Source organism: Pteronotus mesoamericanus, unplaced genomic scaffold (assembly GCF_021234165.1).
Source record: "Pteronotus mesoamericanus isolate MK-2021 breed Mesoamerican mustached bat unplaced genomic scaffold, CSHL_Meso_final scaffold_21, whole genome shotgun sequence".
In the NCBI taxonomy this organism is placed as follows: domain Eukaryota; kingdom Metazoa; phylum Chordata; class Mammalia; order Chiroptera; family Mormoopidae; genus Pteronotus; species Pteronotus mesoamericanus.
Window position 1 is genome coordinate 30,619,560 of NW_026555310.1, and position 22,917 is coordinate 30,642,476.

A 22,917-nucleotide genomic window follows, 5' to 3' on the forward strand; every position below is an offset into this window, starting at 1 on the left:
AATAAATGCTTCTTTCGATCTGAGCAAGAAAAATCTTGGAGAGATGGCCAGGCAAACTGTATGGCCTATTATGGATCTCTGCTCATATTCAGCTCCCAGAATGAAGTGGTTAGATTTTTCTTCTTTGCAACATAAGTCTCATTTAATTTATTGAGCTACTATATGATAGGTATACTTCAAGGATATGATACCTCGTTCAACAAAACAAAGATCTTTGCATTTATGGAGCTTACATCCCAAGGAAGGACAGGGAATAAAAAAATAATCATAATAAGTCCATAAATTATGTAGTGTATTAGAAGTTAGTAAATTTTATGCAAAAATATATATTTATACATTAAGTGGTATTGTGAGTGTTCCATGTGGGTAGGCTGTAGGAAATATAGTCTTTTCTCATTGAGATGATGACACTTGAGCAAAAATGTAAAGTATATGAGGGAGTTAGTTAAGGGAATCGGGGGATAAACGTCTTAGGAAGAGGAAACACCTAGAACACAGACATTAAGGTAAGTAGATGCCTGGAATATTTAAGAACAGAAAAGAAGCAGCCAGTCAGTGTGCCTAAAATAAGGGAGTGAGTGAGGGATATGGATCATTAAAGGTTTGTACACTATTATAAAGATTGGGTTTTACTCCCAATAAAATAGGGAGATATTGCAAAATTATGAACAGAAGTATGACATGATCTGACTTAAGTTTTTAAAAAGTCATTTTCTTTGCTCTGATGGGCTGGCTAGTCAGTGGCAAATATAAAATCACAGTGTCATTACAAGGCTATTGCAACAACCCTAGCAAGAGAATACTGTGCTCAAAGAAGGACCATAGCACTGGAAATAGTGAGAATGAGAAGATCAGGAGAGATCCATTACAGCATCTCTGTATTTTGTAAAAGGACTTTTTGACTCACTATCTGGGAACCTCTTCGTATTGGATTGGATTGAAAAAACAAAATATAAGTGAACGCTGGATGTGGGCAAATGGAGATGCATTAAGCAATAGGTAAGCCTTAAAACATTTATTTGGTATTAAATATGTTAAGCACGGTAAGGATTCTGACTCTATAATCAGCCACCTCCATAGTTTCCCCCATACCATGTCCTCAAAAGGCCCTCAACAAATAGATGGCAGAGACAACCTGCAGACAAATATATGGTCTTTAGTGAGGGTTTGGCATCAGATAACAATATATACTTCTATGTGGTAAATTAGACTGTACCACATGTGAGCCACAGGTATTCCTTTCATCCTAGACTAAACGAAAATCTAAGTAGTTTGAGCCTTGCCTCTTTCCACTGTATTTTGCCATTTGTTTGTTTGTTGTTACTTTAAACTCTCATTGATAGGGGAGTCTTAGGAAATATACTCAAGTTTACACCTACCTCACCCATTGGTGGCCTGAAATGGAAGAGAATAAGTGAGAAATAGTAAATGTTTGTTCCTCTTGGCTTTTATTTAAAATTCTAGAACTATCCTATGTTTCTTATCTTAAGGAGCTGATTGTATCCTTAGACTGCATTTTTGTTCTTGAAAAACTTCAAATGTTCCCCAACCTCAGGGGGGAGAAAGAAACAAGAAGGGTATTGTGTTCCCTGCAGGGGGGCCACTAGCTGCCCTTTATGGAGCACCTGCTATGGACAGGCACTGTCCTTGGTCTGTGGCAATCTGTGCCAGGTATTGTATAAGGGAGATGGCATAAAAAGAGTAGCAAGGTGTTCTGTGATATTTCCTAGATTATAAACTAGCATAAATTTAGAGAAACTTCTGTTACCATTGTGTTTAGGAGCAATTTGGGGTGAAAATACACAGGATTTGGGGGTAAAATATAGTTGATAGTTATGTTCTCAACTTTGAAAAATGTAAGAAAAAATACAACAAACTTTCTGACTACAAAATCTAATATGGTATTTTCTTGATAGAAAATATTGACAGCTTGACATACTATATATTATATGTAGTTCACTTAAAAGTTGAAAGAGAAGTAAAAGAGCTTTAAGTTGCTTAAAGTTGGTGCATAGTTTGCTTGGGCTACTGTAATACACAGGTATTACAGTACCTTAGACAATAGTTCTGGAGGTTAGGAGCCCCAGACCAAGGTGGCAGTTGTGTTGATTTCTTCCAGTGCATCTCTCCTCGGCTTGTAGATGGCCATCTTTTCCCTTTGTGTGTTCCCATGGCCTTCCCTCTGCATACACTTATGTGTATTGAATTTTCTTTTTCTTATAAGGACACCAGTCGAATTTACATCATTTTAACTTAATCGCCTTTGTAAACACTCCATCTTCTAATACAGTTACATTCTGAGCTACTGGGGCATAGGTCTATAACATAAATTTTGGGGTGGTCATAATTCAGCCCGTAAGAGCTGGCGAGTTCTCAGTTGACACTAAAGAATACATAGGCACAGAAACACACATACAATTTGAAAACAGGAAGGATAAAATTTTGAAGTTAAGAAAGTGTACAGCAAGTGCTACAAAGTTCCCCAAACAGGGAATGCTGAAAACATTTTAATTACCACATAACCAGAAATTCATGACTCACCATTCTATTTTTCTTTTCCTCATTTTGAATATTTAATTTCATATATTTATATATGACTTAAAATAGTTTAGAAATTATTTCTAGATATTTTATTTATAAGTATTTATGTGTATTGTAGGCAGTCAAATACAAAAAACCCTATTTTGCTATGGTGATGGTTACAAAAGGTGAACAAGTGAACACCTGTTTCAGCCTTAACATAGGCCAATATTTTTAATGTGTGAAGGATGGCCAATGAAATATCAGTTACAGTCTCCCTCTACATCACCTCTAAACAGCTAAATAAATTGATTTTTACTTTTCATTTGAAAGTATAAAAAGAAGACTATAATCAACAAAATGATTTACAATGTTTACTACATTATAAAGCAGCATAAAGCTCCAGGACTGCCTAGGTTTTGAAGGCCCTAGAGTTCCCTAGTGCTCATTTCTTCCCACCACACGGTCCGAGTTACAGTTTGAAGGCAGAGCTGAGTAGAGGAGCTGCTCATGTTACTCCCTTTACGCCTCCCCATTGCTCATTTAGAAACATGGTCACCAAAGTTTACACTCTGTATTTTAGGCTGTGCCTAGTTATTTTTCATGAAGTTCAGTGGGAAATCTCTTTGTTTTGTTTCAGATTCACTATTGAAGGAAATGGAAAGTGTGCCTTCATTTTTAAGAAGAGCATAAGTAGTGCCGATTGTGGCGATGCAAAAAAATATATATGCAGCAGAAAAGGCATTTGTCCTTAGATTAAGAGCTTCCCCATAGAAGAAATAAAGTAATTAAAGAAAATTTACCTTTTTATGTATTATAGAGTCATATAGATACATTGTCTTTCCCATCAAACATATGTTTTAAGTTTACTGATACAATTTTAAATGATTTTTATCTTTATTTCAATACATAACTAACAAGCCAAGAAACTAACCTGATATTTGAATCTTTCTAGAATGAGGACAGGGACATCTGCCTGTTTTGTTAATGAATATCTCTCATACACACAGAATAATGTCCAGCACATGTTTCACAGTCTACAGATGGTAAAAGAATCAAGAGATGCATGTATACATACATGTTTTTACAACTTATACTATTCCACATCAATTTGTCCATCTAAGACTATGGGTGTAATGGTGCTCTTGATCATAACTGATAAAGCAGCATGCCTCAGTGGAACAGATTGGATGGTAAAAAGAGGGAAGGAAAGATACCTCTATTTATCCAAAATTCAGTTAAATCCACCTAAAGGAGAAGAAAAAGATGAAACTTGAAGTGAGCATTAATGGTCCACTCAGCTTTGAGTAGAGATGTACCTCAGGATTTGGAAAGGAGGCTCTTGAGAAATATTCAGAGATTAATTAGGGCTTTTTTATTTTGCATCATAATCAAAGTCATAAATTTGGCTTTATTAAAATACTTTTATCATTCTACATAAACTGTGAGAAAAATGAAAAGTTAAGCCACAAGCTGAGAGACAACATTTGTAAAACATGTAGGATGAGGTGATAAGGTATGTCAATATAAAATGCATAATAAACTCTTACAACTAAATAGAGACTAATAATCCAATTAAAAATGGGCAAAGTATTAAACATTTCATCAAAGAAGATATCAAAATGACAAATAAGGACATAAAAGATGCTTAACACAATTAGTCATTAGAAGAATGTAAACTAATATCATAAGAGAGATCAATATACTTCTATTAGAATAGCTAAGAAAAGAGTCTAACAAAAGTCTTGTGGAATTGAGGAGCATCTGAAACTTTACATACATTGCTGATGGGGGCTGAAAATCACATGCCCATTTTGGAAACTAGTTTGGCATACACACACACACACACACACACACACACACACACACACACTTTCCCTTTGATGTAGAAATCCCATTTCTGAGGATTTATCCAAGAGAAATAAAACATGTACACAAAAAGACTTGTCATGAAATGTGCAAAGCAGGTTCATAATAGTCGATAATATGTGATGTAAATACAAAATGAGAATACTACTCAGTAAGAAAATAGAATGAACTACTTACATGGATAACTTGGATGAATTTCAAAAGCATTATTAAAAGTGAAATTAAGCCCAACACAAACAGTATATATTATTCCATTAATATAAAATTCTAGGAAAGACAAAACTATATTGACATAAAGCAAGTGAATTCTTGCCAACAGTCAGGTAAGATATGTTTTACACATACAGAACAACTTGTAGCTCTTAGATATGTGTTATATGAGACATCTTTAAGATACATTGTTAAAAAAAAAAGGTACAAGATGATGTGCATTATATGTTAACATTTATATAATAAAAATATATACACCCCTATGTGAGCATATATATGTGTAAATATATGCTGAAATATATGTGATTATATACATTTATATATATATCTATATATATATCTTCCTTTAAAATTTACAGAGCCTGAAACCAGAAAACAAATTGAGGCTCGCATCACCTGTGTTTAAATATTCTCATTAATAATTAAAGCTAACATAATTTTATACTCTATCCTACATGGATAAATATAACTCCATAATCATGACATTAAAACAGTGTAAAAAGAGCATAGGAGTGATGAAGGGAAATGTCTTGCTTCTGTTTTTATTTTAATTAACCAGGAAATCAAGATATGTTTCCTGTATAAAATAAGAATTAGACTTTTAAGTGCCCTGTTTAAAATTATAGAGGTGACCACTGGGAATATATGTGTGTGTGTGTATGTGTGTGTGTGTGTATTTATATATACATTGTATGGAATTGAATAAGGAGAAGGGTTGGTGTTTCCAGTCATCCTCAGTTACCAATAAGGAATTTTAAGTCAATATATAAAGACTAATATAAGTGAATTGTTACTTTATTAATCACTAGAAAAAACTAAGAATAACCTGACTTCAGTTTTCATTCTAGTTTTGATTTTTTATTTTATTTTAAATGTACTTTATTTCATTGACAATATTTTGAAAAAAAAATTTTTTTTAAAGCAAAACAAATTGCCAGTCTTTCTCTTGGTGCATTTTGTGTTGTAAAAGGTTGGTAGACTTCTTTTCCAGTATGGGCCCATCCCAGATAGCACTGCTTCAGATTATTCATTAACCAATAATAAAGCACAGAGCAAAATACCTACAAAGTCAGCCAAGAAACTCACAAGTAGATATAAGCAAAATTGCATGTTTAGATTATTTAAGAAAAAATAATGTATTTATAAAGAAGTTTTGATATATGTATTAAATCACTGCTTACTGAGAATCTGGAATGTAGAAAATATCAACATCTTTGTTTCTGGACATTCCATGGTTATTCTTCCAGGCCTTTACCATGATTGAGCAAAACTTAAGGGATGTTTGCTGTTCCCCATATATAATTTTACAGAAATAAATGGAGGGATGGCTCTGCACACACAGCAAACACAAAGTATGCACAGAGTTTTGGTTGTCAAATTTGGGCATATTTATATATACTCGAATCCAGAGAGAAATACTGACTCTCACCAGGAAGGTAGATCAGTCATCTAATTTCTGAATTGAAAATATACAATTTTGAAAACATAATACAGCTTCATACACAAAATGTTCTGTGAGGGATACATAGTTCTATTTTAGCCCATATATATGCTGTAATGCATAAGCAGATTTAAAGTGATAAAAGTGTCCTGAATATGTGGATAAATAGATGATAGATAGAAAGATGAACAGATAGATAGACAGATGGAGATACATTTGGCATAAATGCGAGGCATCATATAGTATCTTATTTGATCATTGTAATATTCCTATAAGGGAAGTTTTGCTCTCAACATTGCAGAAAAAAAAAATACCCTTAGTAACAGAGAGTTTAGGTAACTTTTTGAAGGTCACACAAGTAATAAATTCATTTCAACCTGTAAAGGATGAATATGTGTGTGTATAATTATTTATGATTTGTGCATAGATTTTCTATAAAAAATGATAAATTGAAACTGGAAAAGCCAGCTTTCGAGCTGCCTGTCACCTGCCAGACCCAATAAGCAGAGACAGGGATTGAATCTTTATGTGCGATTTATTCAGATGACCGGCTATCTGTGAGAGGACAGCGGGTTTGTACTCTAATGGACCGTCCTGCACTTCTTTGCAAGCCAGACTTTTTATAACAGAAAACAAAGTGTGGTGAGGGGTTTGGAATTCAGGGAAAATTAGATTAAAAAAACTGCAGCATTCTCGCCCTGGGAAGCTGTCTCTCCCTGGAACACGAAGGCTCAGCCATCTCTAGCTGTGCCCCACGCAGTGGGTTGTCTTTAGTTGCCCTACTTTACCCCAGGTGGCCGAATGTCTCTACCTGGAGCACAGTGACTGAACGTGGGCACCTTGATTGCTTATGGTCTCTTGAGAAGCCCAAAGATCAATCGCTGTGATTTCCTGGGTCAGGGTGGACCTTATCTGCAGTTCCTGAAACAACAGTTTTTCACATGCATTTACTACTTAGGCTTATCAATTTCCTAAACTGAAAATTTTCCAACTTTTGAGCCCCCCCATCTAAATGAGATAATTCCAAGAGATAACATGGAGTGCTATAATAATATGAATTCCATAGTCCATGTGGTAGCATGCAATATGCCAAGTAACATGATTTTTCTTGTCTGAAGATAAAAATATTTTGCTAATTTCATGATACTCTTTTTATGGATGAGGCAATTTTTCTTTCGCTTTCCTGAACTAACAAGTCTGTCTAGTTTTAGCTCATACCAAAACAAGTTTACTCATACTCTTTCTGGTTTATCACATTTGCCATCATCATCCCAGAGCTACGTGACAGCAGGCAAGACAGTCTGTTTCACTGGGTGAGTGAGAAAAAAGGGAAAAGAAATAGATGAAACACAGGACAGCTTAAGAATGCCGACTTATTTACTTACAGAAAACTACTAAAGTAATTGAGGAAGTAGCTCTGTAAAGGAATAAAAGATTTAGGAGAAATGTAAAGTATATCTGCAAGAGCGGGAACGAGCTTATGTATATGAGGACACTTGAAGTAAATTATATGGTATGTGTTTTACATCCCAATGTGTTTTTTTTTATAGTACTTTTACAGAAAAGAAAGAAGTTGGTGACCACAGCTGTGCCCCATCCTATAACCAAGAATGTTTTTTTCTGTCTCAACCTGCACAGCCCAAGGATGGGTAGAAATAGCTCACTTCTGGCTTATACGAATAAAGATATTTTTAAGTAATCGAGCACATGTCCTCTCTTTTAGATTTTTTGAAAATGTAGAGTACAAGCAGTAGCTGTTACCGGAGGCTGTGGTTCTTCAGTGGTGTCACAGGAAAAGTATTTTAGGGACACTGGCAAAAGAGATTAGCGGCAGTGGCAAGATTAGAGTGAAGAGCAACAAGTGATACTACCCTCTCGGGAGAGGCAGAGCGCTGGCCGGCTATAGGGTCCTTGCTAAGATTGCATGTATTTCCTTGGGTTTTTGGGAAAGACAAGGCTTTCTTTCAAACTATCTGACCTTCTTCTTGGCTTGTCCTGTGTCGGTGCCCTCCCTCTGTTCAATCTCTTTCCTAGACTTTCCCAGGTTAGTCCCCACCCCCCCCCCCCCCCCCCCCCCGCCCCTTTATTGTGGCCGCCAGTTTGGCTCCTACTGCGCATGCCTCATAGTCTGCATCATCACTTGACTTCCACTGTGCATGCGCTCAGCGTGGGAGGTATTTCAGGTAACTTTTTCTTTCTCTCTCTGTTAATTCCGGGCAGCAATTCCCATTACACCCTAGGTGGCTATAAGGTTGTCTTTCCTGATAAGCTGACTAAGCAGGATGTCATCCAGAGCAACGCCAGTGACTCCCCAAGGTGAGTGTGAAACTGCTGCTTCGCAACACAATTAGGTTTTGTTTGTTCCTTCTTGTGTTGTGAATAACTAACTGCCTACTCTGACATTACCGTTTCAATAACTATAATATTTATTTCAATTTTTTCATTTTTCTCATTAGATACACGGCATTTTATACCTTCCAAAAATCTATTTTCTTTTAGTTTATAAGTATTTTGGTGTTTTAATTTACTAGAACTGCCATAACAAAGCATGACAAACTGGGTAGCTTAAATATCAGATATTTATTGTGCCACAGTTCTGGAAGCCAAATGTCTGAAATTAAGGTGTTGGTGAGATTGATTGCTTGTGAGGGCTGTACAGAATGAAGGATGGGGTCCAGCCACTCTCCTTGGCTTGTAGATGGTCGTTATCACGTTGATGGGGCATTTCTGCGTGTATGTGAATCTGTCTTCAAAATTTTCCCCTTTTTTAACCATCATTTAAACATTTTTTAAATTGTAGTCGACAAATAATATACAATATTATGTTAGTTTCAGGTATACAGCATGATTCAACATATATATGCCTTACAAAGTGATCACCACAATAAGTTTAGTAACCATCTGTCACCGTACATAGTTATTAACGCTATTGATGCAATCCACTGTGCTATACATTATTATTTTGTAACTGAAAGTTTGTACTTTTTAATCTTCTTCCTTTTGACACCCTACCTCCCACCCCTTGGAAAACCATCAGAAATATTTAAAAATTGGAGTGATCACTTCTTGAGGTATATAAATGCCTAATCCCCATGTTGTTAAGGGACCAAAATTCTGCCACGCCAAAGCTGTTTTGGGGGATATTGATTAAGAAACAAAAGACTCAGAAAGAAGCTTTGACCCTTGCTACCTTTTGCCCAAGAGATTCAGACAGAGAAACCTAGTTCAGGAAGGAAAGTTTAGGATGTCATTTTAGCCTAATTTGAATTAAGTATAGTAAACAAGATGGCTTCAGGCAGGTGCCTGTTAAAATGCCTGCCCGTGTCCCATTGCTTCTGAGTTGCCTAGGAAGGGTTTTCCTGCCTTGTGTGTTGTCCTTTCCTCAACTACTTGTAAATAGTCCATTCTCTCTTCTGATATCTAATACCTTCCCTTTCTCCTTTGTCCAAAATGTCTTATATACCCAGTGCTGCCTGCCCCACTATCTAGAACTACCTCACTAATAGGCTTAAAAAGTGAAACCACATGATTACTCAATAAATGTATATAAAGCATTTGGTAACATTCAGTGACTGAGATAAACCCTCTTGGGAAACTAAGAATAAGAGAATACTTCCCTAACTTGCTAATGTTATATGTTAAATTTATACAGCATTTTTATGTTGTTTAGTAATGAAATTTTACAGGTTTTTTTTTAAGATTAACAACAAGCCGTAAACAATTGCTCACTGGTACTGTTTAACATAGTGTAGCATTAGCAGTTATAAGCTATCATACAAGAAAAGTAAAGGAAATAAAGTTGCTTCTGTCGTTATTTCTTCTTATATAATCAAATTGTCTGAAAATATTGCAGATGTATTTCTTCTATTAGAATCCTTTTCACTTTTAGTGTGAGCATGGAACAGAACGAAACCAGAATACATCACCCCAAAGTATGCTTTTTGACATAAAAATTATTTTGAGCTGAAGGTTATTAGTAAGCAGTAAATGTAGGAAAAACTTGCCCTGCCCTTCCCCTCTTGTTCTGTCTAAAGACAGAATATGGATTCTCCCTTTGCTGGAGACAGACTCTTATCAGTCCAGAGACAGTGCATCTTACTCTGTTAGTTCCCTCCTGATTATTTACCTTCCCGGAGTTGCCACCCTTGGAAGCCTGACATTGCTTTTTCTTTGTCCTCTCATTTCTCTGTAGATTTTTTTTTTAATTTTGTTAAAAATGCTATATAAGCCAGAGTTCTAAGCCACTGCTTTGAATTCCTCTTCTTTTAGGTTTCTGTCATGCAATGTGTCCTACACCAGTTAATACAGTGCTTTACTCTTACCAATCTGGGTTTGTTTGTTTGTTTTTTATTGTTTGTTTTTTGTTCATGCCAGCTGAAAACGTAAGAAAGATGGGTAAAGGTAAAATTTATCGCCCTGACAAAACTCAGGTTTCACTCACTAGGCCTGCTCTGCTCTTTTTTATTTTTTTCTTCAAATCTTTTTCTTCTGATATTTAAATATCTTTGTGTGTGTACACATTGTACACACACATTCCTCCCAGATTGTTTCTGCATCTACTAATAATGTATCAGACAAGATTATCTTAATCATTAATAAAATTTTTACTGTTTGTTCGTAATCTCCTAACATTTCCACGAGTACCAAATCCCACCTCCTTTCTAATTCATTCTCCTCACCACAAAATACTGCTTTTATTGACATTGTCTTGCTCAAATGCATTTAACTTCTTCCCCTCATTGCTTACAGGATAAAGAAAACAATTTACCCCGCAGTTATATTCTTCTGTTATATGATCTTATGACTTTCCTTTTTTCCCCATCTTTTGTTTTTATAAATTGATATATCTGTTATAGCCATTTGTCTGGTCATAGTCCTTTTTTAAACAAATTTTTTTTATCCTCACCAGAGGACATTAGTTTTCCACTTTTTATAAAGAGAGAGGAAGGAAAAGAAAGAAACATCAATGGGAGAGAGAAATATCAGTTAGTCGTCTCCCCTGTGCACCCAGACCAGGGATCAGATGCGCTTGGACCAAGGATTGCACATGCCCGGACTGAGGACCAGACCCACAACCCAGGTGTGTGCTCTGATCAGGAATGGAACCCACAACACTTAGGTTACAGGGTGACACTCCGGCCTGTAACCTGTAATGAGCCACACTGGCCAGGGCCAGTCATAGACCTTTTGATGACCCTTATGCTTTCTTGATTACAATCCCCACTCATAATGTTTCCACATTTTGAAATAGCATTGCCTTTCCTCCAGCCTTCCATCATGTCTAAGTGATCTCTCCATCCCCTGCCACCCTTCTGAACAGCGATACCAATCATTGCCACTTAGCCCTGTTAGCACCTTGTACGGCCATTCTATCTTTTATTACTTTAAGAGATAGATTATTTTAATGAGTTTCTTGACTGATTATTATGGAAGAATAAATGAATTATTATGGAAGAATAAATGAATAAATAAATACCCACTCAGAGTTTCTCTGGAAATTTTTTTATAAATGTTTTATTTATTTTGCAGTTCACAAGTCAAAGAGCAACTGGGTGACTCTTACACTCATCACTTTTACTGTTATTTCAGTGGTATTTATAATAATAGGTGAGTGGATTTAATTCATAAGCTTTCTGTGGTTATATATGGTTAGCAAGCCCAAACATACATATCTCAAGCTCTGTGTGCAATCTCTCAGTTCTGGAGTAATAAATAGGTTTGTAGAGATTTTTCCTTGGGTTCCTATCAGTTCTCAGGTTTTACAGTCATCTTCTTGACTTTAGAGGAGTTCTTGATCTTGGAGTAAAATAATCATATATTCTCAGATGATAACAAGATAGCAACATCAATAACTATTTTTTTAATTGAGAGTACTTTGAATTAAAGAGCTAATGTCAAATACATTACTTTTAATATTTATATTTAATTCTTACAAGACTATGAAATAGGTATAATTATGAATTCCATTTACAGACAAAGAAATAGAGGGCAGAGTGAATAAGTTGCCTCTCACAAATAAATTCCGGAGCCAGAATTGTGATTCTTGTATAACTCCTGATATTTTAACCACCATGCAACACTCCCTCTATAATTACAGTATGTCTTTACTCTCATTTCTGTTAGAGCAAAAGTAAGTAATATTACTAAGAGTGGTTCTATGAAGTATTTGTTTATTTCTACCCTATTTTGATGAAGAAAAAACCAAAATAATAACATGTGATATGTTGCAAGATTTCCTCTGTTAGAGTAGATTTGTAAAATGGAAGGTATTTATTTTCTTCTACGTGCTATGGATTCATTTTGTGAAAAGAATTCAAAGCTGGGTTTTAATTACTGAGCTAGGGCCTAATAGTCTTCAGTACTTGATTGTCCATTTGTCCATTGCATGCTTTGCTTAATTTAGCACTTAAATTGGCACTTAAAGTAACACTTTATACTCTTGATTCTTGTTTCCTTTGTCACTTACAAGAGTACTAGATTTACTTTTTGCTCACAGCTTCCTCTGTCACCATAGAATCCTAGGAACTCATTGTTAATCAATATTTAAATATCTGCAATTTAAACATTTGTAGAGAAGGGTTTCTATAAGGGGTATTTACATACATTGATTAATTTGATTTTTGAAAGTGTGGAAACAATATATTTTATTACCCACATGTAGTAGCCTCGATCCGCTCTGAATATTACAAAAATAAACAGTCATTGCAGAGTGAGGAGAGACAGCTTTGGAGTTAGCCCTACATTTGAACATTTACTTGGCTCTTTTTTTTTTTTTTGAAAGATTTTATCTATTTACTTTTAGAGCGGGGGAAGAGAGGGAGAAAAAGAGGAAGAGAAACATCAATGTACGAGAGAAACGTTGGTTGATTGCCTCTCACATGCTCTCAAACCGGGGACCGGGCCCACAAACCAGGCATGTGCCCTGGCCTGGAATCAAATCAGCAGCCTTTCGGATTGCAGGATAAACCTCAACCCGCTGAACCATACCACTCAGGGTTACTTTGCTCTTTCTTAGTCTCATTAAGTTATTCAAACATTTGGAGGGCAGGGACAGTATCTTATTCTCATTATTCAACACCTAACTAAAAACCTGAAATAGTAAATTCTCAAAACAATACACATATATTCATTATTATTCCAGTTCCTTTGGCGCTGAATATTGTTGAAGTAGAAGAGATGTTTCACTAACTCATATTTCAATGACTTGTTTTTAACTTATGGCAAGTTTCACTTCCATAGCTTTTATATCCTCTTTTGTCTATGATCTTCTCATGTCTTCATGGTAAAATGAAGCCTTCATTTGTTACCTTAATCCTTGGGGCTTAAATTATATCCAGGTCTCTAGGTCTCTTCCTTAACTGCTCAATGTTATGCGTTGTTTTCCTAGGGTGTCAGTAGAGACCATGAGAGGCTGGTGGTTCCATTTCTCAAAACGGAAGCCAGGAAAAGAAGCTAAAGTATTGATTACCTGACCACTAAATGTCTTCTTTGCAGACAGAGGAATTGAATTCATTCACTTGTGCATGAATGAAGCTCAAACCATGGGAGTAAAAAGTAAAATTGATTCACTAGAATGAATAGAAATACATTTTAACTTTTTAAAAATTTGACCATTTCTTTCTCTTTTTTCTCAGTATGCATAATACTGTCTTCAAGAAACTCCCAAGCTATAAAAAATCCCCAAACTATAAAATGTCCAGGAAAATGGATTGAAGTAAGATATAAGTGCTTCTATTTTTCTGATGATACCAGAAATTGGACAGGCAGTAAAACATTTTGCAGTTCACAGAGATCAGAACTTGCTTGGATTGATACACATAAAGATCTGGTAAGAAAAGGAATAATTTTCAATTATTTCAGAGTTTAAGTTTGCACAAAAAGGAAGAAAAATGGCAAAAGTTAATACTCAGTAATGGAAGTCAGACTGTTTTAAGCAATGAAACTACAAAAACTTATGTAATCTTCAAACAATGCTTGTGAAGTAAATGTTCAAATATCCCTCTTTAAAAGACAAGGAAAGTAAAGCACAGAGACGGTATGTAACCCAGTGATGTCACACAGCCATAACATGTTGAACTGGGATTTAAACACAAGGAAGTTAGCTTGTGATGGTATGTCCTTAATCACAATGTATATTGTTTATATAGCTAAAGTCTTGTTCAGTGTTCTTAAATTATTAAATAGATTGTTTTTAATACCTTTACAATTGTATTCTCTCAAGAATAGTCTGGGAAAATTGAAATAAACCAAAGATAAGGCTCTTGAAATTTAGAAATGAAAATGCAAACAAAATCCATACAGTTTGAAGAAAATGAGACAATGAATGGAATAAATGAGAGAGGACAAAGAAATAGGGACTTGGACTCCAGAGCTAAAGGTAACAGAGATTGTTTGTAAGGAAAAGCTGACTGTTGATCTGTGGTCCTATAGTGAGGATCCCATAGAGGAGAGACTCTACTCACCACTCAATATTTTGTGTTGCAATAAATGATATTCAGAAGTTAACTAGGTTTCTGATTCTATGAGAAAACACAATAGCAGTGACCTTCTTATTCTGACATTTAGTCAAAATAATTTATTACCGAGTTTTGATATTTTAGCAATACTTATACTTTCAATTAAATCCTCTACCCTCCCCCCAAAAATCCCACTTCCATGATTTTGAGAGCAAAGCTGTGCACAAAACAAAATATAAGCATTAGTTCTCTGTCACCTTTAAGAACATGCTGCATTAGTTCCCATAAAAACTGCTTAGCTCCTGATTTTGCCACCCAGATAGGCATAATATCATACTCATTTATTGTCTGTGTCATTCCCTCTGTGACTTAAACATACTGATAGTTTATGCATAAGAACTAGAATAGGAAGTCAAATGTTTTTCTAATCAATTTCCCAATGGAGACATTATAGTTACCTTTAAAAATAATTCAAGTCAGGGCAGCCCAGAGAGTGTAAGAAATAAAAGAGCAGAGTAAAAATCTTCCAGGTAAAACCAAACTAAACATCTGTGCTGTTTGTTGCTGTAGAGCATTAGGGCATACAAATTAATACATAAAGCATAAAATCTGACTGGGTGAAAATTATGTTCAACAATGCACTCTAAACTACTAAAAAGAACGCACTGTGATTTTTTGAAAGGAATTTTTGAAGAACCACACAGGAACGCTTATGCACTGGATTGGGTTGAGCAGAAAACAAGGAGAGCCTTGGAGATGGACAAATGGCCAAACATTCAATGCCTGGTGAGTTTCAAATTTAGTAGGAAAGATTTATTCTGATTGTGGAAAAAAAATAAATCATTTTGAGTTGCAATATGTGCCCTTTCACACTGAAACATACTCTAGAACAACCCTCTTCCTTCTACCTTGCTAAATGACACAGTGAAATTTTTTATTTTATTTTTATTTGCTTCCCATTTTATTTTTTCATTGTCAAACTTTTGGTAATCAACCCTCCTATTGCTAATTCAAATTTGACTATTTTGCCATTTCCAAGCCAAAGCACAAATATTTTTTGCACCTTTTCTAACTACTTGACTTTATATTATACAAGATCTTTCTTCTTTATTTTTTAAAAGTTTTTATTTACTTTTAGAAAGGAAGGAGAGAGAATGAGAGAAAGAGAAACATCTATGTGCTATTGCTTCTCACATTCCCATTACTGGGGACCTGGCCCTCAACCCAGGAATGTGCCCTGACTGGGAATTGAACTGGCAACCTTTAGTTTGCAGGCTGGTGCTCAATCCACTGAGCCACGCCAGCCAGGGCAAGATCTTTCTACTTTAAATAGAGAACATCTAGTTGTCCTTAACTTTCCAAATGTCCATCACAAGCAATATTATTTATTTAAGAGCTTCTTGAGTGAATGTTGTTTTCTCACTTACACACCATTTACCTGCAAGAACTATAATTCTTTCCTTTTCTACACATCTATTCCTGCCTTAATATTTCATTAAGTGCTAGTTAAAAATTAAATATTGAAATATGTACAGTAGGACTAATTATGTTTATTACAATAAAAGGGGAAATTTCAGTCATCAACAGAATAAATGAATAAATACAATATTGTAAGTAGTCTTTTTTAGTTTTTATCTGAGTATCCTGCAAAAGTACCAAATAAATATAAATCTTACTACTTTCAAAAAGAAACATTGGCTAAAAATAGACCAGGAAACTGCTATTTATTTATTATTTATTTATATTCTTCAATTACAATTTATTTTTAAAATTATTCTATATTAGTTTTAGTTGTACAGCATAGCAGTTAGACAACCATCTACTTTACTGAATGTGCCCACGATATTTCCAGTACCCACTTGACCCCATACATAGTTATTACAATTTTATTGACTATTTTCCCTATGCAGTAATTTATATCTCTGTGACTGTTGTGTAACTACCAGTTTGTATTTTTAATCTTCTCACCTTTTCACCCAGAATTCCGGCCCCTCACCCCTTGTGAATCATCCATCTTTTCTCTGTATCAATGAGTATGAGAAAATTACTTTTTAAAATTATTCCAGACATCTATGGATTTAGCAACAGTAGATAGATAGAGATAGATAAATAGATAAGAGTAGATATAGGTAAATGTATATAGATATGGAGGTATAATTATTTTTTTATTAAAATCATATTTAATATGGTATTTTAAAATACAAAAATAAGTATGACATAGAAAACTAAAAATAATTTTAAATATTTGCCTCTTGAGGATTGTAGTTGGGGAATAGTAAGAAGACCTCAGGATTTCCCTAAACATTGTAACATATTTGGCTTCCTTTTTTTAAAATTTTTAAATTTTTTAAAAAAAATTTTTATTGTTCAAATACATTTGTATATTTGTCACCATTTTCCTGCCACCACTTTCCCCTGCTTCTCTCCCCAACCTCCCTCCCTCAATTCTTTCCCACTTTGCCTTTGTCCATAGGTCCTTTATACGCATTTCTTGGCTTGACCTTTGCCCTTTTTCTCCATTAACAGCCCGCCCTCCTCATTACTGTTGGTTTGTTTTTTCTTTCAATGTTGCTGGTTATGTTTTTCTTGCTTGTTTTGTTGTTTAGGTTCCACTTATAGGTGACATAATATATTTGTCTTTTGCCCCCTGGCTTATTTCACTTAGCATAATGCTCTCCAGTTCCATCCATGCTGTCATGAAGGGTAGTAGCTCATTCTTTCTTTCTGCTGTGCAGTATTCCATTGTGTAAATGTACCATAGCTTTTTGATCCACTCATTTCTTGATGGGCACTTAGGTTGCTTCCAATACTTGGCTATTGTAAATTGTGCTGCTATGAACATTGAGATTCATAGGTTCTTTTGAATTGGTGTTTTGGGATTTATAGGGTATAATCCCATCATCACTGAGTCAAAAGTCCCATTTTCAGCTTTTTGAGGAAATTCCAAACTGTTTTCCACAGTGTCTGTACCAGTCTGTATTCCCACCAACATTGCACTAGGGTTCCCTTTTCTCCACAACCTCACCAGCACTTGTTGTTTGTTGATTTGTTTATGATGGCCATTCTTACTGGTATGAAGTGGTATCTCATTGTAATTTGCATTCTCTGATGGCTAGTGATGATGAGCATCCTTTCATATGTCCCTGGGCCCTGTGTATGTCTTCCTTGTAGAATGTATGGTCAGGTCCTTTGCCCATTTTTTAATTGGATTGTCTGTCTTCCTGGTTTGGAGTCGTGTAAGTTCTTTAAATATTTTGGAGCTCAAACCCTTGTCTGAGGTATCATTGGCAAATACATTTTCCCATACGGTTGGTCTCCTTTTCATTTTGCTGATGTTTTCTTTAGCCAAGCAGAAGCCTCTTATTTTGATGAAGTCCCATTTGTTTATTCTTTCCTTTATGTCCCTTGCTCTAGGGGGCATATTGGTGAAAATATTGCTGTGTGGAATATCTGAGAGTTTCCTGTCTATGCTCTGCTCTAGGACTTTTATGGTGTTGTGACTTATATTTAAGCCTTTTATCCATTTCGAGTTTATTTTTGTGTATGGTGTCAGTTGGTGGTTGAATTTCAATTTTTTGCATGGACCTGTCCAGATCTCCCAGCACCATTTGTTGAAGAGAATATTTTTACTCCCATTTTATGCTTCTGCCCCCTTTATTGAATATTAATTGACCCCAGAGACATGGGTTTATTTCTGGGCTCTCTATTCTGTTCCATTGATCTATGTGTCTGTTCTTATGCCAGTAGCAGACTTTTTTGATTACGGTGGCCTTGTAATATAGTTTGATGTCAGGTATTGTGAGACCTCCTACTTTGTCCTTCTTTCTTAAAATGGCTGCAGCTATTTGGGGTTGTTTATGGTTCCATATTAATTTTTGAAATGTTTGTTTTATACCTGTGAAATATGTCATTGGTATTTTAATAGGGATTGCGTTGAATCTATAAATTGCTTTGAACAACTTATGGACAATTTAATGATGTTAATTTTTCCATCCATGAACACAGTATATGCTTCCATTTATTTGTGTCTTCCTTAATTTCTTTTTCCAGTGTTGTGTAGTTTTTTGAGTACAGTTCTTTTACTTCCTAGGTTAAGTTTATTCCTAGGTACTTTATTTTTCTTGTTGCTATAGAAAACGGGATTTTTTTCCCAAGTTTGTCTTTCTGATATTTCATTGTTGGTGTACAAAAATGCTTTCGATTTCTGAATATTGACTTTGTATCCCGCTTTTTTTCAAAATTCACTTACTAGGTCAAGTAGTTTTTTGGTGGAGTCTGTGGGGTTTTCTGTGTACACTATCATGTCATCTGTGAACAATGACAGTTTTACTTCCTCCTTTCCAGTTTGGATGCTTTTTATTTCTTTTTCTTGTCTGACTGTTGTGGCTAGGACTTCCAATACTATGTTGAATAGAAGTGGTGAAAGTGGACAACCTTGTTCCCAGTCTTAGTGGAAAAGCTTTTAGTTTTCAGCCATTGAGTATGATGTTGGCTATAGGTTTTTCATGTATGGCCTTTATTATGTTGAGGTATGCCCCCTTTATTCCCACTTTTCTGAGTGTTTTAATCATAAATGGGTGCTGTACCTTACTTAGCAAATGCTTTTTCCACATCTATTGATACGATCATGTGATTTTTGTCCTTCCTTTTGTTTATGTGATGTATTATGTTTATTGATTTGAGAATATTGAATCATCCTTGCATCCCTGGGATGAATCCCACTTGATCATGGTGGATGATCTTTTTAATGTATTGCTGGATGTGCTTTGCCCATATTTTGTTGAGGATTTTAACGTCTATGTTCATCAGCAATATTGTCCTGTAGTTTTCTTTCTTTGTTGTGTCTTTATCTGGTTTTGGGATTAGGATGATGCTGGCTTCATAAAAAGACTTTGGGAATGTTCCTTCTTCTTGAATTTTTTCGAATAGCCTGAGAAGGACAGGGATTAGCTCTTCCTTAAATGCTATGTAAAATTCTCTTGTGAAACTGCCTGGTCCAGGGCTTTTCTGTGCTGAAAGTTTCTTGATTACTGCTTCAATCTCACCAGCTGTTATCAGTCTGTTCAAGCTTTCTGCTTCTTCTTCATTCAGTGTTGGAAGGTTATATTTTTCTAGAAATTACTCCATTTTATCAAGGTTTTCAAATTTCTTGGCATATATTTTTTCATAGTAATTTCTTACAGTCCTTTGTATTTCTATGTTATCAGTTGTTATTTCTCCTCTTTCATTTCTGATATTATTTATTTGGGTCCTCTCCCTTTTTTTCTTGATGAGTCTGCTTAAAGACTTGTTGATTTCTTTTATCTTTCCAAAAAATCAGCTCCTGGGTTTGTTGATCCTTTGAATTGTTCTTTTACTCTCTATGTCATTCAATTCTGCTCTGATCTTGATTATTGCCTTTCTTCTACTCACTCTGGGCTTTGTTTGTTGTTGTTTCTCCAGTTCTTGAAAAATAAGGTTAGGTCATTTATTTGAAATGTTTCTACCTTTTTTAGGTAGGTCTGTATTGCTATGAATTCCTTCTCAGGACTGCCTTTGCTGTGTGCCATAGGTTTTGGACTGTTGTGTGTTCATTTTTATTTGTTTCCAGAAACTTTTTGGTTTCTTATTCAACCTCATTATTGACCCATTTGTTGTTTTTAATAGCATGCTATTCTGTCTCCATGAGTTTCAAATTTTTTTGCGTTTTTTCCTTGAGGTTGGCATCTAGTTTCAAGCCCCTGTGGTCCAAGAAAATGCTTGTTATAATTTCAGTTTTCTTGAATTTGTTGAGGCTTGTTTTGTGTGCTATCATGTGGTCTATCTTTGCAAATATTCCATGTGCATTTGAAAAGAATGTGTATTTTACTTCTTGGGATGAAAGATTCTGTATATGTCTGTTAAGTTCATTTGATCTAATGTGTCTTTCTGTTCTACAATATCCTTGTTGATATTTTGTTTGGAAGAGCTATCCATTGTTGACAGCAGGGTTTTAAAATCCCCTACGATCAGTGTGTAGCTATCTATATCTTTCTTGAAGTCCTCCAGGATTTTCCTTATATATTTGGAAATATATATATTGATGCATATAGGTTTACAATGTTTATCTGTTCTTGATGGATTCTTCCTTTGAGTGTAATGAAGTGTCCTTCTGTCTCTTTTTATGGCCTTTGTTTGGAAATCTATTTTGTGATATAAATATTGCTACTCTGACTTTGTGGTGTGAACTTCTATGGTAGGAGACCTCTAATATTCAGTGGTGCAGTCTCCTTGATCTCCTGAATTTGATGCTCTTTGGATGTCTTTTATGTGGTATATATTGGCTCTCTGGAAATAATTGGCATTTGATTGTTGTTTGGTCATTCTTTGGTGGGTCTTCCCCTCCAGCTGGTTGACCGAGGGTCACTCTGCCCACCACATCTTATGTGTTTTTGTGCAGGAGCCGACAGAACAAAACCACAAACCCACAGCCTCAAAAATAATTCTCCCTTGTAATTCCACTATCTACAGCAAATGAGCCAGTATTAATAAGGCTGTAAAGAGATTACGACTATTAGAAGATAGGCAAGAAATAAACTATTATTATAAAATCTAATGACTTCATATGCACAAACTTGATGGACCTGAAATGAACGTTAAAAAACTGTGTAGTAAAGAAAATACCACAAATCATGGAAGAGACCATGATGGATTTTGTCTTAGTAGCCTCTAGTATTTACTGCTGTTTTTTACTTTCTGGATCTGCCCCTGATGATGTCAGATGTTGATCCCTTCTGACCTTAGGTAGTCTGAGACTTCCAGGAAACTACTGTCTCTTGCTGTCTCCTTCAGTTGTTAATCTAGTCATTCTGCACTCGGCACTCAGGCTTAGGCACCACAGGACCAGGGTAGAGTCCCTACTTGAGGGTGGGACTGTTGTTTCCTCTCAGGCTGCTGCTGCTCAGGGGAGTGGTCTGCCTGAGCAAGATGGCTGCTGCCATATGGGAAATGAGTCAGCACCAGGATCCCGCTGGCTACTCTCTCAGTTTTCTCCCCAAAACCTCTTTTCCCAGTCTCTCCTCATGCATCTCTAGTCCACTCTGCCCTGCCTTTGCCAGCACCCAGGGTCAGAGGCTGCAAACAAAAATCTATGCATTGGCCCTTTAAATGGCTCTTTGCATCTCCAGCCCTCCTTCTCTGGCAGAGAGCAACCCTGCTGCTTTTTGAAGTTGGCTGTTATCTGTGTACTTTTTTGGGCTCTGGAGCTGTAGTCTGTGGTTCCCCACTTATTGTTTAGACCCTACTCTTCTCAGGGGGATCCAGCTGGCCATTTAAATATCCCTCTGGTGTTGCCCTGCGGGCACCCAGCCAGTCTTCTCAAGTCTCACCACACTCCTTACCAGTCAGGTGGTGTTACCAATCAGGTTGTGCTAAAGCTGATTCTTCTCTCTGTCCGAGGTTATAAGGCTTCTCTCTCAATATTGTTCAGTTGTTTGTTCCGGGTAGTCTCTCCACAATTTAGTTGTAATTCCAGATTAGCTTGGGAGGAGGTTAGTGTGACTTCTTATTCACTCCTCCACCATCTTGAAACTCCTCCTGGAGGTATAATTATATCACTGATTTATCCATGTCTATCCAAATCATCTTCCTATTGTTCTGAATAAGATTACACATTACACTAATAATAAATACCTACATTCAGTGTTACTTTCCTTTAATGTCCCAGATATTTTTGTGTGGCTTATGGTGATGGGTGAGTATGGAGCTCAGTGTTTTGTATAAAACATGTAGAATCACTCTTTTTAATTTTATTTTTTGATTACAGCTGAAAATGGTTTCCAAACTGATTTTGGTTATTCCTTTTTTTAGGTTTGAAATTAGTGGGAATGGATCTTTTGCTTTTCTGAATGCTGATGGAGTCTATAGTTCCCGAGGATTGGATGATATGAAATGGATTTGCAGCAAACCTAAATTTTAATAGAGGAAAAAATTGGGAAATTTTTACTGAACCCAGCCAGTGGGGGTCCCAACACTAGCTGCCATGCAGGCAAAACTTTTTGGAAACAAAGCTCTGTAGAAAGGAAAAAGAAAACTTTTATTTAATGTCCATACAATTTGAAATAAAGGTAGGTTTCTGCCCCAAAACCCATTCCTTTGTAAAAAAATATCCAAAGAAAAATAACGTTGACACCCTCGGCCAGGCCCGACTGGTTGTAGGCCACACCTGGAATTCCCTTTCCCTTTAGAAGTGCCATCCTTGGGAAACCACAGGTGGCTTAAGCATGCTTCTGGTCATGGTCTGCTCCAGGTGTCCCTTGGTCCTGCATCCGTGCGTGCTGCTCCTCCTGCTTCTGTCTGTCGGTCCAGTCCTTGCTCCCTGTCCCTTCTGCGTCATCTCACCAGTGCTACTATGCTCCTAGCCAGGCAGCTTCCAGACCTGGCTGGGGAAGCTGCTGACCACTG

The 22,917-nt window shown here is 36.0% G+C and overlaps 1 protein-coding gene across 1 annotated transcript in view; it reads left to right on the top strand.

Moving 5' to 3' along the window:
• Positions 1-22,432, top strand: part of CLEC2A (C-type lectin domain family 2 member A) — a 35,751-nt gene extending 13,319 nt beyond the window's left edge. Inside the window, exons 2-5 of the mRNA XM_054590830.1 lie at positions 11,570-11,647; positions 13,675-13,868; positions 15,179-15,282; positions 22,324-22,432. Of these exons, the coding sequence (XP_054446805.1) occupies positions 11,570-11,647; positions 13,675-13,868; positions 15,179-15,282; positions 22,324-22,432 (485 nt within the window). The remainder of the gene's footprint in view (positions 1-11,569; positions 11,648-13,674; positions 13,869-15,178; positions 15,283-22,323) is intronic.
• The last annotated feature ends 485 nt before the right edge of the window (positions 22,433-22,917 follow it).